At 41.1% G+C, this 15,750-nt stretch overlaps 3 protein-coding genes across 3 annotated transcripts; 1 reads left to right on the forward strand and 2 right to left on the reverse strand.

Moving 5' to 3' along the window:
• Nucleotides 1–491: 491 nt before the first annotated feature.
• LOC125296902 (zinc finger protein 627-like) lies at nt 492–7,243 on the reverse strand. Its single transcript, XM_048247053.1, has 4 exons — nt 6,323–7,243; nt 6,084–6,211; nt 5,792–5,900; nt 492–1,835 (listed from the first exon to the last, which is right to left on the reverse strand). Exons 1-4 carry the CDS (start codon nt 6,636–6,638, stop codon nt 1,231–1,233), a joined length of 1,158 nt encoding a protein of 385 aa, XP_048103010.1. The 5' UTR covers nt 6,639–7,243; the 3' UTR covers nt 492–1,230.
• Nucleotides 7,244–7,620: 377 nt separating this feature from the next.
• LOC125296901 (zinc finger protein 182-like) lies at nt 7,621–10,046 on the reverse strand. The gene is made up of 4 exons (XM_048247052.1): nt 9,605–10,046; nt 9,406–9,457; nt 9,180–9,279; nt 7,621–9,042 (listed from the first exon to the last, which is right to left on the reverse strand). The coding sequence occupies exons 1-4, from the start codon at nt 9,946–9,948 to the stop codon at nt 8,363–8,365; spliced, it is 1,176 nt and encodes a 391-aa protein (XP_048103009.1). The 5' UTR covers nt 9,949–10,046; the 3' UTR covers nt 7,621–8,362.
• Nucleotides 10,047–10,701: 655 nt separating this feature from the next.
• Nucleotides 10,702–15,683, forward strand: pgls (6-phosphogluconolactonase). Its single transcript, XM_048245822.1, has 6 exons — nt 10,702–10,898; nt 11,943–12,214; nt 12,360–12,467; nt 12,613–12,714; nt 14,527–14,667; nt 15,200–15,683. Exons 2-6 carry the CDS (start codon nt 11,945–11,947, stop codon nt 15,344–15,346), a joined length of 768 nt encoding a protein of 255 aa, XP_048101779.1. The 5' UTR covers nt 10,702–10,898; nt 11,943–11,944; the 3' UTR covers nt 15,347–15,683.
• The last annotated feature ends 67 nt before the right edge of the window (nt 15,684–15,750 follow it).

A 15,750-nucleotide genomic window follows, 5' to 3' on the forward strand; every position in this document is an offset into this window, starting at 1 on the left:
ACTTTCGTCCCGGGTAGAGATTTTGGCACACATCCCACGTTGTTCAATGGGGTCATATTAGTCTATAACAGTTGAGATATTCTCCGCTAAATAAAGTGTATACAAATCTTACCCAGGACCTCTACTACCTTGGTGAACCAAGACGAACCTGTTAGCAAATTTGAGTTTTCTCTGCAGATCGGTCTGTAAAGGAGCCCATTGACATCCATTTTGTAGCCTATTTACCAAAAACCCAAGAATGTGTTTTTTCTTCGGAATTGAGTAAACAACTGCATTTAAAACCATTGTTTACAAGAAATGTGTTTGCTGTACTTTTGAAACAATTTAGTAAGAGTTCATTGGTAAGAGTTCACTGCACTGCTGGTTACGCCCCTGGAAGTCATACAAAAAATGAACGTTCAGAAACAGGTGTCCAAGGGATCCTCCTTATGCATTCTTGTTTCCTACATCTTTAAATCCTTCTCATGCACATATTTGAAATACGCCAGAAATATTGTTGGAATATTCCTTTTTATTAAAAAACAAAAAAATTGAAGGAAAAAAAAAAACAGATTTTTGGCCCCATGAAACTAATATAGTAAAGGTGTTTCAGAGCACTCAACATAGCCTATATTACTGACTTTATACCATAGACTGTATATATACAGTCTATGCTTTATACCAATAGTTCTATCCTATACTGAAACATGTATTGGCATGTGTTCCTGGGTTACCGTATCCATAGCGACAGAGCACCCTGATGCATCAGCTGAGCTTTGGAACTTATCCAGTTAGAAGATTCCAAAGCTGTTCAATACAAAAATGAACTTAAGGCAGTTAGTGTACAGAATTATACTCTCAATGCCTTTTTTTTTTAGTAACATATAATATGACACATCAACTGCAAACCTGGAAAATTAGCGACAAGACCTATTCAATTTTGATGCACATGCACTTCTACTAGCACTGTAACACTGATGTGGTTGTATATCAAGTGGGTGCTGTCCACCTGATCTGAAGCTTTGGCTCTACCAGAGGAGATTTTGTAACCCCACTTCTTCAGAGTACACATCTAACTAGTGTTATATACTGTGCAGTTTGTAGCCTGTGAAGGCACTAGACTGCAATCCCTTTTACATCCTCAGGTTGCTGTAACAGACCCTGAGATTCTGTTGGACAAAATGCTGAGTTGTTGAACACACTTAATAATTTGCTTGTTTTTAAATGCCACAACTTGCCCTGCATAGTCTCCTAGCACTGATGGGTGTTAAAACCATGTTTATAAGCATAGCTCTTTCCGCATTCCAGGCAACTGTACGGCTTTTCCCCAGTGTGACTACGCAGGTGGACATTTAAGGAGCTCTTCTGTGAGAAGCTCTTGCCACACTCCATGCATGTGTAGGGCTTTTCTCCTGAGTGGGTACGCTCGTGTAATTTGAGGTACGTCTTCTGCGCAAAACGCTTGCCACACACGTTGCAGCCAAACGGCTTCTCGCCCGAATGCCGCCGCACATGAACCTTGAGGTAGCTCAAGTAGTTAAAACTTTTGCCACAGAACAAGCAGCTGAATTTTTTGTCCCCGTTGCTTCCCCTTTGATTCTGAGTGGTGCTGAAGTTGCTGTTGCCTAAGTTACTGTTGCCAGGATAGAACCCGGGGTAATCGTCCGATCTGAGCGGAGAGTCTGTTGCATCTCCAGCAGCATTGGAGTTCTCATGAGGATTTCTGGAAGGTCGGAAGAGCATGTTGGGCTGCTCCTGATCATCTGAAGGTACAGGGTAAGTCATAAAGTCTCCCTCACAATGTTGAGATGCATCTATGGCCCTCTGGCCAACATCTTTACCGGATACAGGAGGTCCTATGAAAGAGGGAAAAACATTGTTTTACTTTGCCTGGAAATACTGTAATAAGACCAGACATTAAAAACACCATATAAGATGTAAAAATGTAGGGAAGGAAAAAGAAACTGAAACAAACTATTCTTCCTATGTACAGTAAATTGTGACGTAAATAATATTCAGCCCGAACTCCGACCATTATCTTAGCAGCATGTAACACATGAGCTGTCAATTATGACTCAAATTTATTTTTAACTCATTTACATGCATACAGGTTATGTCCCCTGGTGTTATATCCCCGTATGTGTTCTACTCTAGTAAGTATATAGTATATACTCTTTTAATCCTGTGAGGGAAATTTGGTCTTGGCATTTATCCCAATCCGTGAATTAGTGAAACACACTCAGCCCACAGTGAACACACAGTGAGGTGAAGCACACACTAATCTTGGCGCAGTGAGGTGCCTGCAACAACAGTGGCGCTCGGGAAGGGGTTAAGTGCCTTGCTCAAGGGCACTTCAGCCGTGCTGGTCGGGGTTCGAACCGCCACTTCAGCCGTGCCTACTTGTCGGGGTTCGAACTCTGGTTACAAGTCCAAAGCACTAACCAGTAGGCCACGGCTGCCCATCTTGACATAAAAGTCACCCTGCATATGTTCCATATATCCCTATACTGTCTTATTGCAGCTACTAATAATGGAACGCCACATACAGCACCAGCAGACATGTTTTTGCTAGGTGTGAACGATTTTGGAAAAAAATCTAATTGCGATTTTTCTCACCAATATTGCAATTGCGATGCGATATGCAATTATTTTTAAGCTCTTTATCTTCTGTCTTATTCAACAAATACAAGCAATTTATTATTCTATAGTATGACCAACACAAAATTAGATAAGTTAAACATAAACTGTTCTTTCCTGGAGCCCAGGCCTATGTTATGATGGCATTAAGTCATTGAATAAGATTGATGAATGAAATATTTTTTATTTAACTATTTTAATCACATTAGTAGACCTATATTTGTTGAACTTCCAGCCTTGTAAACATTTAATGATTCTGATTCGTTTCTATTTTGTTTCTATTTCATGTAGATATGACCTTCTTTCGTTAGTTAACAAATCCATGCAGTGGCACTGACACGGCTTCTCATTGTCCTGTGCTCTCCATACACGCGCGCGCGCACGCCCACACACACACACACAGACCCGCTCCTCTCCTGTAGGCTACTTGCACGTGAATCGGAACAAACTACTGTAGATTGTTGTATAGCGCAAATAAATGCGGCCGAATGACCGTTCGGCTCGGTGTTAACTAAAGGTTAGCATAATCAACACCGCAGCGCAATACGCATGCATGCAAATTAACTAGTTTGTTCATATCACAACAAAGCCAATCGCGGAGACAAAACTCTTTAAACAGGCAAAGTTAGCAGCAGTTAGCAGCATGTATGTAGCCTAGAGCCTTAGCTGGTAAGCTAATGTTAGAACAGCTGGGTTTTTGGTGGTTAGCTGTGTCAACTACTTGCGGATAACATTATGCATCAATTAAATGTTTGTGCCGCCAACCCCCTTGGATATCACAAATGCCCCCACTGTCACTGTACTCCAGTAAACAAAGTCCCCAGTGCACAGGTGAATGGCTGCTGTGCAGCCTAAACAGTCTGGAGTGGAGTTTTAATCGTCAGCTGGACAAGTGAACGAAGTTACCAGCCAGAGTAGCAGCACAGGGGAATTATGAACTAGAACCAGGGACATGGCAGGTTCGGGCAAAAGGTAATGAAGAGGTTTATTTTTAACCAAAGTAGCTCTACTGATCAGACCTTTCTTTACACTGTTAGCTGGTCCTCTTGTTTACGTTTTTTGCTTCTTCAGTGGTCGGTGAGAAGAGTCGGTGGCGCGTCGGCAAGCGCAAGTATAAATGTGTTTTGTTGACGTCACATATTGAAAATCGTGTTTCATCATATCGTGATATTATCGCAAATGCAATAAATCGTTCAGCCCTAGTGTTTACGTGCTGTAGTTCTGACTGAAGGTCCTTGTAGACCAGCAGGGAGTGCATGGTTTCATGATGCTAATTTAGACACACAGTCAGTACCATTAATCATCACTTAAATGATCAAACACAACATCAAAGGAATAGATTATTATTCTACATTTATAAAGCACGTCATGCATTTATAAAGCACACAACACATGATAATATATCAATAATAAACCAAGTTCATATCTAAAATTCATATGGGTCATTCCACGTCAATTCAACCAGGGCCCACGCACTTAGGTCTCAAAAAATTCTGAAAAAATTACCAGGTGTACCTATGTTACCCAGGAGACACACTGTAAAATTACTCGTATGTAAGATCAATACTTTCCAAGATAAAGCCAGTTTTACAGGGGGAGGGGTGTCGATTTTGTTCGGCTCTTTTTTTGTCAAAGTTCACAAGCCCACAGCTAAAGAACTAAACCATGTAGGAGGCTCAAATTTTGCATGCTGGTACATAAATAGGAATAGTATGTAGCAAAATCCACGCTTGGTCTGGATAATCCTGCATGGTCATAGCTGTCCCTCAAATTTGATACAAATTTTATTGGAGTTTTTGGCTGGGCTCTGTTTAAGCCTTCAGAAGACATATTTGTACTCAACATAGGCTCTTCATTTATTTTCCTTACTGAGATAAGTAGAAACACTCTCACAAAAAGCAATGAACAGAAAATAAATACCTTCAGGGTCTGAACAGCAGACCTCACAAGTCTGAAAAATCATTGTGGTTCTCATTGAAAACACCAATTTGACTTGTCTTATGCAAATCTTTCTTTTTTTATTTTCCACCCTGAACATGGGCAAAATGCCCCATTGACATCAATATGTTTTATATAGAGTCACCACACTGCCACCTGTGGTTGTATAGAGTAACCTGTGGTAGCTCTATACAAAACATATTGATGTCAATGGTGCATTTTGCCCATGTTCAGGGTGGAAAGTGAAAAAGAAAGATTTGCATAAGACAAGTCAAATTGGTGTTTTTAAAAAGAAAAGATCATGGAGAATAAAGAAACAAATATTTAAAAAATCTTTGTATATTCCCACAAGGTGTTTAGGAGCTCTGAAAATGAGAACCAAAATGATTTTTTAGACTTCTAAGGTCTGCTGTTCAGACCCTGAAGGAATTTATTTTCTGTTCATTGTTTTTTGTGAGAGTGTTTCTACTTATCTCAGTAAGGAAAATAAATCAAGAGCCTATGTTGAGTACAAATATGTCTTCTGAAGGCTTAAACAGAGCCCAGTCAAAACCTCCAATACAATTTGTATCAACTTTGAGGGACAGCTATGACCATGCAAGATTATCCAGACCAAACGTGACGATTTTGCTACATACTATTCCTATTTATGTACCAGCATGCAAAATTTGAGCCTCCTACATGGTTTAGTTCTTGCGCTGTGGGCTTGTGAACTTTGACAAAAAAAAAAAAAGAGCCCGAACAAAATCGACACACCCCCTCCCCTGTAAAACTGGCTGTATCTTGGAAAGTATTGATCTTACATAAGAGTAATTTTACAGTGTGTCTCCTGGGTAACATAGGTACACCTGGTAATTTTTTCAGAATTTTCTGAGACCTAAGTGCGTGGGCCCTGGTTGAATTGACGTGGAATGACCCATATCTATTTCATATTGGCATATTGATACAACTAGGTGATTTGAGGATTTTATGTTTTGTCATTTCACCAGCAAACATAACCCATCACAAAACATTTCATTTGTCAATACATACTTAACATGCCTGCTAGATAAGGCTATATTGGGACCCAATTAATGTTAATGGCATAAGTTTACATTTAAACTATGTAGGTAAATATCACCACGTCCACAGAAAAAAAACAATGCACAACCATAGAGAAAAGTGACTATACTTCTCAATTCAAACTAGGTTTAAAGGGGGAAAAAACAAGACTTTAATTTATCTTTCTTGCACTTACTTTTATTATTCCTTGGGACATTATGAAGGTTACTCTCCCCTTGGCAATCTTCGAATGCCTCTTCTTTGATTAAAATCATCTCTGGTTCGTCGTCCACCAAGTCTATTGACTGCAATAAGGTTGGAAATGAAAAACAAAAACGTAATTTCTGACCTAAAAACTCACATTAATGCATAACAGTAAACAATTGAATAATGTGTGTCTGACTTGCCCTATGTTTTTGGATACGAGGTAAATTTGTTTTTAAATTACTTTATTGATTGCAAACAATAAAAACTGCAAAGTAGCCTACCTCATCATGTAGAATGGCAGCCTCCAGCTGTGAGTCACGCTTGTCCAGTTGACCCGTTTCAGCATCTTTCCATAAATCCATGCACCACTCCTTTCCGAAGACACTATCTATAGATGGTTGATGCACACCTGACACCAAAGGTAAATGTACAATTCTGTGTCGTTAATTTAATGTAACAGCATGACAAGTCCTCTAATTAGATGAATAATGAGTTTTGATATATCAGAAAGCAGCCCTACCTGCCATGGCTCTGACTTCGCCAAAGAATTCTACCCCATCCGATGCACTGGTGCCTGGGGTCTTCTGCGTTCCAGTCCCTTGGACACCCCCTCCTCCGCCATTGCTCCGCACAGCTCTCAATTGGTTCTCTAACAATTCACACCTCTTTTTCAGGGAGTCGTTCTCGTTGGTGCGCTGAGATATTTCCCGTCGCAAAATCATCGCACACTCGTTGATGAGTTTGCCGATTTCAGTAACAGCCGTTTTGGCCAGTACATCCATGATTGAATTTAACTGTGTTTGCAAATTCATACCATTAACCATCAATGTATCCATGATATGGAAAGCCTTCGTCCGGTGCACCACAAATCCAACGGTAGATTTACGCTACTTTTCGCTAATAACACGGTTTACAATTTTCTCTTTGAAAAACATCAGTGTCTGCTTACTCTACGCAATAGCGTCTGTATTACAACAGCTATTATTTTTACAATAAACTGGAAGCTGTTCAGATTGGAAGACCCATTGACCTGAAAAAAGACCTCTTCTTGAGTTGAGAGAGTGAAGGACTATGGGATACATTACCGTAAACCGTGGTAAATATGAGTCTACACATCATATGGATGTATAGATCACGGGTGGCCGACCAGTCCCGCATGAAGAACCACAGCAAAAAACACTTCAATAAAGAGACACGCAACAGGAAATTGATATTCACAACATCAGCAACAACAATGACGGGATCAGTTTCCTCTTTTATAATTTACAATGGGACACTTGCCAGCTGCTTAAAATTATAATTTTCAGGAGGGTTGGCAACAAAGTTGATCTGATCCAGAGCCATATAAAGGTACCTTTATATGGCTCTGATCTGATCGAGGCACAGATTCCTCTCACTGAATAACTTGTCACAAGCAATTTTCCATGGCAACTGATATGGTGCCACTGTAACCGTAAGACGCCCCATTCATTGAAAAAAAAAAAAAAAAAACTGCTTTTCTTACTGATGTTTAAATGGGCTGCATTTACCTTGTGCTTTGGAAATTCAGTGCCTTTGGGAAACTCCTTGGAAATTTCCAGGTTTGAAGCCATATAGCCCTATGACATGTAGTTAGGCCTAAGTCTGGCATATCAAGCAGAATGGTTGTACAAAAAAAATACAAATTCTCCTATTCAGATAAAAGGTTCTGTGTTGTTCCTCTAATTGCTCTTTGCCTTAGGTAACATTTTCCTGATTGGCATTCCAACAGTAACATTAAACCTGGCTAAAGAAACAAATGCCTCTGGGATATTCTTATCCATCTCAATATTAAAATGGTTTTAATCAAAATATAGGCAACTTTATTGGCAGTATTGTCAAATATTGAACTGCATTTAGCCATAAGCCGCACAATGCTGGCGAGCCCAATGATCGCCACCCCTGATAAAGATCTACTGTATATATGACTGCTATCAAAGGTAATGATCAGACAGGACACACTTTGCCGGTTATAAAACGCGAGGTGCACTATGTTTTCATAAAAGCACATGTGCTTTTCCAGTTGGATTTTAACTTTTTTGAAGTCGAGGCGCCTCCGTAAAAATGTGAGGTACGCATAAGCAGCGCGCAAAACGCTTACAGCTAATACGAAACGACATAAAAAGGCGCACCTCTCTGCACAAAACGCGTCCTGTCTGATCATTCCCTAAGCTAGATTGTTTGAGAGAACCCTACTGTTTTTTCCAGTAGCGTACAAATGTAACCTTCTCCAATGAGTCCTACTAAATTAATTTAGCCATAGTCTGTATCGAATAGCCAGCATTAGCTCCCAAAACAACACCCTTAACAGTTTAAGATTTTAAATACTATAAGTACAAAACACAGATGTTATTACACATACATTCTACATGTTATTTCTGCCATGTACAGCCATGTAAACACAATGCATTACATAATGCATTAGTTCTTTGCATTACAGCTAACAATCCATGGATCTGTAGGACTTTAGTGGTTACTGGGATCTGTACTACTAACTGTTCTGTTAGAGCACAACACCTAATCTAAGTCCTTTTTCTGGAGCCTACCTCCCCGAAACTCTGCATGCTCCCCAAAAGTCCCCACTCAGCTCTGTGTGAATAGTCTGATGTTTTTTTAGATTGCACTTCTTGGTGAAGCCTTTCCCACACCTCAGGCAAAGGAAAGGCTTCTCTCCTGTGTGAGTGCGCTGGTGCATGTCGAGAGTGCACTTCTGGATGAAGCCTTTGCCGCAGACAAGGCAGCGATAGGGCTTCTCGCCCGTGTGCGTCCTCTGGTGGGTGTACAGGTGCCCTTTCTGGGCGTATCTCTTCCCACACAGTGTGCAGTGAAAGGGCTTCTCGCCAGTGTGACTCCTCTGATGCGTCTCCAGCTGACTGAAGCACCGGAATCTCTTGTTGCAGTAGGTGCAGACGAAGCGCCTGTCCCCCCTGCTAGCCCCTTGGTCACTGTTCCACTGAGTTCGGGCCAAACTGGATATTTGCGACACAGGTGGGGCCTCTTTGGTGCAAGAATTGAACTCAAAGAGCGAGGCATCCCTCTCTGGAGTAGTTGGGTGTGCATCAGCTGATGTCTCACCATCCTGCTCATTGAGCTGTGCAGAGGAGGGCACAGAGATCTGACTCCCTTGGGTGCTTGTGGTGAGTGTTGGTGTGTCCATAATGCTTTCATGCTGCTTGTCAGTTGAAAGAGTCCTTGCATGATCATCATTCCCCAAACTCATTTCTGTGAACAAATGGTGACAGAAGTAGCCTATTACCTGAAGTGCATTAGGCCTACCAATTGATAAAAAATTAATACACAGGACTTTGACATTGACATTGGCATATAGCCTACTGCATGTACACAAACAACCTACTCACTATCTTCACAATTGCTCAACATTCCTGGAGACTTGCTATTGCACAGTTTAACTTCAATGGGTTCCTCCTTGATGAGAATGACTTGATGAGTATCTGTGGACTGAAGTTAAAGATCAAAGGCAACTCCAAGTGATCTCATGTTGAAATAACTTTAAAAAGTATTTAGTGGGAGTTCCATTTTCAGCAACCAAAAGTAGCCTAGTTAAACAGTAAACACACAGCCTACCTTCTTTTCCACACGGTGACATCCATCAGAGGGGTTGAGTATGTTACGTTCGCTGCGGGAATAATGATAATTTAGAGTAGGCTATATCACAGTCATCAATTAGCCTAATTGATGTTACTTTAAATAACAAGATTAACGATGCAAGCAAACGGCCTGAGATAGGCCACTGTAGAAAGTTCCACATCCTTGGAATTCTCACCCTTTCATCCGTAGTATGTCATTGCTAGACTGTCCATCATTGCAGATTTTCATGTTATGATCCTCTAACGGTGGTTCCCGTAATATGAGACCGTCGTCAGATACAGCATTACGTTTATGTTCTTCACCGGTCCAGATAAGGCTCTCCATCATCTGCAGTTTGTTCTTCAGAGAGGCAATTTCTCTCTGACTGCGAGAAATTTCCTGCTTTAGACCCCTGGATTCGATGTCGACAAGTTTACTAATCTCAAATATTGCTGTTTTCGCCAGTGTATCCATAATGGATGATAGCTGAGACTGAAATGACACAAAAGTAGCCATCTCCTCGAAGTTGTCATAGCTCATATTTTCCTATACGGATAAAATGTTACTTGGAAGTAAAATATTTAGATGACAGGAGTGAATGGCGCAAGTTGGATGGCAACACAATTTCCACCAGCGATGCACATCATGTGGAACCTCGCGACTAGCGCATGCCTCCCACCTACAGCACTGGAAGGGATATGACAACCAAATGGGCTAATAACAGAGAATAGGTAGTAGACGGGCTCTTTTAAAAATGCCTTTCGAACAGCGTAGAATTTTTCCTAATAGGCCTACAATTTACAATATCCTAATAGACCCCCCCCCCACCTACATTTATTTTCAGCTTTTCATTCATGTTCATGTAGGCTAAGACTTCACGTGTTCACTCCATGAAACGTGATGTAGGCCCATAGATGACAGTCAGTATCTATGATGTAGGCCTACTCAAATTAACTTTACCCCTGAAATCATACCAAAACCAAAAATGTATAACAAGTGGCCCTTATTTTAACTTTAAAATACAGCACTACACTCTGGGTCTGGGGTCATGAGCTCACAGACATCCCCAGAGTGTATCTGCCTGGCCACATAGCTGCTGGCTGTAGCAAAGCTAGGTAAAAATCGGTTGTTTTCGTTATTTTTCATATCGACAGTTTCCAGTGACCTCGAGACACTGAGATCTTTGTAAAAACTCGCTGGGTTTTTCCTTTAAGGGGTTTTGTTTCGTAGTCACATGTCTTTTTAATATGGGGTTTGTATGTAAATGCAGAGAGGTAGTCTACTACCTCAGAAACACGCAGGCTAATCAGAAGAATAGGACGTTTTGCTTTTGAACATACACTGATCTGATCTGATCTCTCCGAAAACATCAATGGTCACAACTACATTAACCAGCATGCGTCACACAAACCCAACAAGGAAGTTACAGGCGGGAACGCGGAAATTACACTAACCTACTGCTGGAAGGAGAGACTGATATCATTTGAACGGTAAAATGTTTTCGTGTACATTTCCAGTGAGAATTTTAGTTTTTAGATTAATGTTGTGTTCACAGCCGTGTTCGTCACGAAGGAAAATCACGAATTATATCACATCAGAATTGAAGGTCCTCCTGTTAGGTTACAATGAAACAAGAAGTGTTGTCACCTGATTCAACCACCACATAATCCCCTTCTGGTTCAAATTCATCCCTCCCATCCCAACTGTTTTTAAAAGCGGTTATATTTGTCGTGCCCATAGTGCTTTGACCAGAATATCGTCATTAAGGACAAGTAATGTTAGGACACTCACTCACAGTAGCCTAGTTGGCTATGCTTCATCATGTTATTTATTAAGCCCAAGAGGACCTAGAGGCTCCCATGGGGTAGGAAGACCTAGCCTATTGCAGAACACAAAAAATCACTATACATAATATTTTTCATCCTAGTTTAACATATCAGGACACAATCATTAAAGGAACCATATGTAAGATTGTAGCCAAAACTGGTACTGCAATCACTTTCAAATTACTGTAGAGAGGTGTATCCCCTCCCCCTCCCCCCTGACTCGAGGTTGCCAACCCGGATGCCGAAACACTACTGACTTCGTGATTAGTAGATAGGTGGAGGTCGGCGCATCAGGCCAAAACACAGAGTGACATGACAAAACACAACATCAACATCAGTTGAGGGCTGCAACTTCACTTTTTAAATTACAATATCCTGGCCGGACTACTGTTGTCAGTGATATAAGTATTTGAAATGAACATGATTTCTTAATGTCTAGTGACATATTAGGGCCATTTTATGATTAATTGAAATACATTTCTTACATACGGTTCCTTTAACACCTGGCAGCACAACTGCCAAAAAGCACCATTATAACTTCTTAATGACATTGTATCAGTTGTATTGGAGTTTACACTACGTGCATTTTTATTGCAGTCTCACAAAATCTGAGGCAATAGTTTGTCCTCTGGCAGATTTAATGATTTGCACTCCTTTGAGTTACAAGAGTTACTGACAGTGATTGTGTACTCATTCTGCCTTTGGAAGCCATGGCCAACAGCAGAAAGGTGGTGGTGTTCCCGTCATCCGCAGAGCTCGGGCCCGTGTTGGCCCAGCTGGTGTGCGATCGGGCGCAGAAGGCCCTGAGCGCTGGAAGGGGTCAGTTCTCCCTGGGTCTGTCCGGGGGCAGTTTAGTGTCCATGCTCAGCAAAGAGCTGCCTGCCCAACCTGGTCTGGACTGCAGCAAGTGGGTGGTGGGCTTTTGCGACGAAAGAGTGGTTCCTTTTGATGACGCAGAAAGCACCTATGGACTGTACAAAGTATGTGTACTGATTATTCTGTTTACAGTATACTTTGATTAGAAAAGGGTTTTATCCTAGAAAAATGATGTGATTTATCACAGGTTTTATTCACTTTACTTTTCAAACCGAAATTTTGTAAAATGTTTGATGGAATATATTACAGAATCAACTTTTCTCCAAAATCAACATTCCAGACGAGGGTATTTTAGCAATAGATCCCTCTTTACCCGTGGAGGAGTGTGCAGAAGATTATACTCACAAATTAAATCAGGTAAAGTCATAAAAACTCCTGCTGTTTAGATATTTCAAAAAAGTTTTATTTGTGCTTTTTATAGCATTTTACACCTAGTAATGTAACATTATTGTTTGAGTTAATAGTTCAGTGTAGTTCAATGCTTCATTGTCTCTGTGAGCAGGTCTTCCCCAATGAGGACGTTCCAGTGTTTGACATGTTGCTGTTGGGAATGGGGCCGGATGGACACACATGCTCCCTGTTCCCCGGTCATCCCTTACTACAGGTCTGTCATCATCATTGTTGTTGAAGAGGCGTCTTTGTCTCCCTATAGCTACCAGGCTTACTATCCAACAGACAACAGATGTCCTTTCCAAATACCAACAGCAGAATTGTACTGATAAAAACCTCAGTTGGTAACTTTATTTGAGCAGTTATGTTGGAAGACATCATGCTGTGATTTCAGTACATTTGTGTGGAATTTTAATGATATATTGTACAAGATGAGATGTGCATTTTAAAAAAAAATCAAAGGCCCAGTGCTCTCATTCTTACATGCTTGATCCTATATGAAAAGGAAAGAAGTAAACTTGACAGGCCAGAATATGCCAATGCTACAGCAGCCCTCTAATCATTGACATTGGCACTGGCACCTTGGCATTTCATTATAGGCTACACAGGGTTGACCGAGTTCTCAGCAAATGCTGCCTCAGTATACTCTGCTGAGTAGGTCCTGTGGAAATGTGGAATGTGTAAAGGAGTCGATACTATAGGGAGACACGGACACAGCAAATAGGTTTACAAGCCCGAACTCGGGGAAACTTTAATCACCGTAAACTTAGCTCGCATGTCAGTTTAAAGGTACACACAAGTCGTGCCAGCGAACGTCATCAGAATACGACACAGTAAACAGTACACAACAACTCAACAGATAAAAGCGCAGGCTGTGACTGCAACAATACCATTCAAGTGAGCACGTAATGGCTGGCTCTGAATTATGAACAACGTGGTGCCCCTACACATGGGTCATTTTATAATGCCAATCATGAAAGAATTAAATGTTTAAAATGAAAAGGGCTGGGAATTGTGGAGAAATAGGGCCATGGTTTGTTAAAAGACTGGTTTATTAAAAGACTGGAGCACACTGATTCAACTTGCAGTCTTTACTTAGTGTAAACAAAAAACGACTAATGTTTTGACACCACTGTGTCTTCATCAGAGTCGAGGGCTATGGTTGGTTTTGGACTAAAGTTGGCTTGCACATCTTCATCATGATGGTCATGAATGTATCTTTTAGCTCAACCACAATGGTAATATAATGAGAGAGCATAGGGTAAATTTGTTCTCATGTTGTCCATTTTAGTTATCCTCGTCCAAAGGGAAACTGGTTTTTGACAGAATGCACACCATGTACCAGTACACCCATCTTATGTTACTGAACTAAAGTTAGACTTGAGTGCTTCCATACGTACATTATAGAATTCTCGTAACATAATTTGTGGGCAAACCAGCTTTATGATTTAAACACCATATAAGGAGACCAGAGGTAAACTCAATCATTATATAAATTTCACTCACTCATTATATATTTCAATCATCATATCCAACTCCTCCTACAAATGTACAGTAAATATTCTGTAAATAGTAGTATGGACTGAGCATTTAGGGGTTGCATAACATGTATAAATGGTGCTATAGATTCTCTCTCTCTGTGGCAGCTGAAGCTAAAGTTTCTCTTCAGTAAAGTTTGGACCTGGGCCATACAGGCTGGGCGTTTGTCTCCCACTAGCATGTCCAATCACGCATCCAGCGATGTGACTCCTGCCACGTCAATGATATTTAAAATGCAGAACTATTAGGCCGCAAGTAGTGTGACTAAATAAGTGGCAAAGAATTGTGCAAAGAAATCTGACCTAAATATTTATATAATATAAATATATATATATCTATAGTCACTTAACAGTTTATGTAATATTATTTATTATTATACATATATTTTGTAATGTATAATATAAAGATGTAAAGAATGTAAAAAAAAAGCGTAAATAGCTATGAATGTAAAAGGTTAATTATGTAAAATGTACTCACAATTTTTCAGGAGACCCAGAAGATAATCGCCCCCATCAGTGACTCCCCAAAGCCTCCCCCTTGCCGTGTGACCATGACCCTCCCTGTGGTGAATGCGGCTCGCTCTGTGGTGTTCGTGTCCACAGGAGGGAGCAAAGCACCTGTGTTGAAGGTATGTGGGCTGCTCCATACTGCCTTCCTGCCACAATTCTTTGGTGTGCAGTAGGTGTATGAGAGATGCACATCAGGGGAAATGTATTTCGGGCCTTTCCTACAAGCTTGGTGGAGCTACATCATCGTATGTAAAATTATGTATTAGCTCTCCATCGAGTAAAAATGGTCATTGCAGAACAGAGTTTATATATGGGGGCAGCAGTGGCCTACTGGTTAGGGCTTCGGACTTGTAACCGGAGGGTTGCCGGTTCGAATCCCGACCAGTAGGAACGGCTGAAGTGCCCTTGAGCAAGGCACCTAACCCCTCACTGCTCCCCGAGCAGGCAGCTCACTGCGTCGGGATTAGTGTGTGCTTCACCTCTCTGTGTGTTTCGCTAATTCACGGATTGGGATAAATGCAGAGACCACAGGATCAAAAGAGTATACTATACTATAGAAATTATCTGTCTTGTTTTTTTTTTATTTTGGCAAAGAAAATCCCCAAATCATACAAGAATAGCAACAGAACAACTTCTGTTTGCCTTTGACAGGAAGTTCTGGAGGGTGGTGAGGGCCCAGCCCTCCCAGCGGCACGCGTTGCCCCCAGTCAGGGAGAGCTGCTCTGGCTCGTGGATGAGCCCGCAGCAGCCTCCCTAACCCTGGAGGTGGAGAGACCTGGGCCTGGTGCCAAACTGTGACATCAAACAGCGCGCTGGTGAAGCACCTACAGACAACACTAACTACGCGCCTCTGAACACTGGTAATTGACTGATATTACAGTGTAGCCTACTAGGGCAATGATAACATGTAATACATGCATTTGTGGGAGACTACTGTAAGTAGGAACTGATTCGAAGGAAGTTTAAACTGTAGATCAGAATTGTTTGTGGAGGTTGTGGACCACAAATAAGTGATAAGGTTTGAAGAACTTTGTTTACAGAGTGACTGATCCAATCTGGCCTGCACAGGTGGTCTGCTTACCTAGCAATATGTTGTCTGCTCATCTAGTGAGTTTAAAATAAACGAGTTACTGAATATCGGTGTCAGTGTTGTCATTGGGTTTTTTGGGTGCAACTCTGTGATATTTCTTCCTTAACTTTTT

Source organism: Alosa alosa, chromosome 6, assembly GCF_017589495.1.
Source record: "Alosa alosa isolate M-15738 ecotype Scorff River chromosome 6, AALO_Geno_1.1, whole genome shotgun sequence".
NCBI classification, from domain to species: Eukaryota; Metazoa; Chordata; class Actinopteri; order Clupeiformes; family Clupeidae; genus Alosa; species Alosa alosa.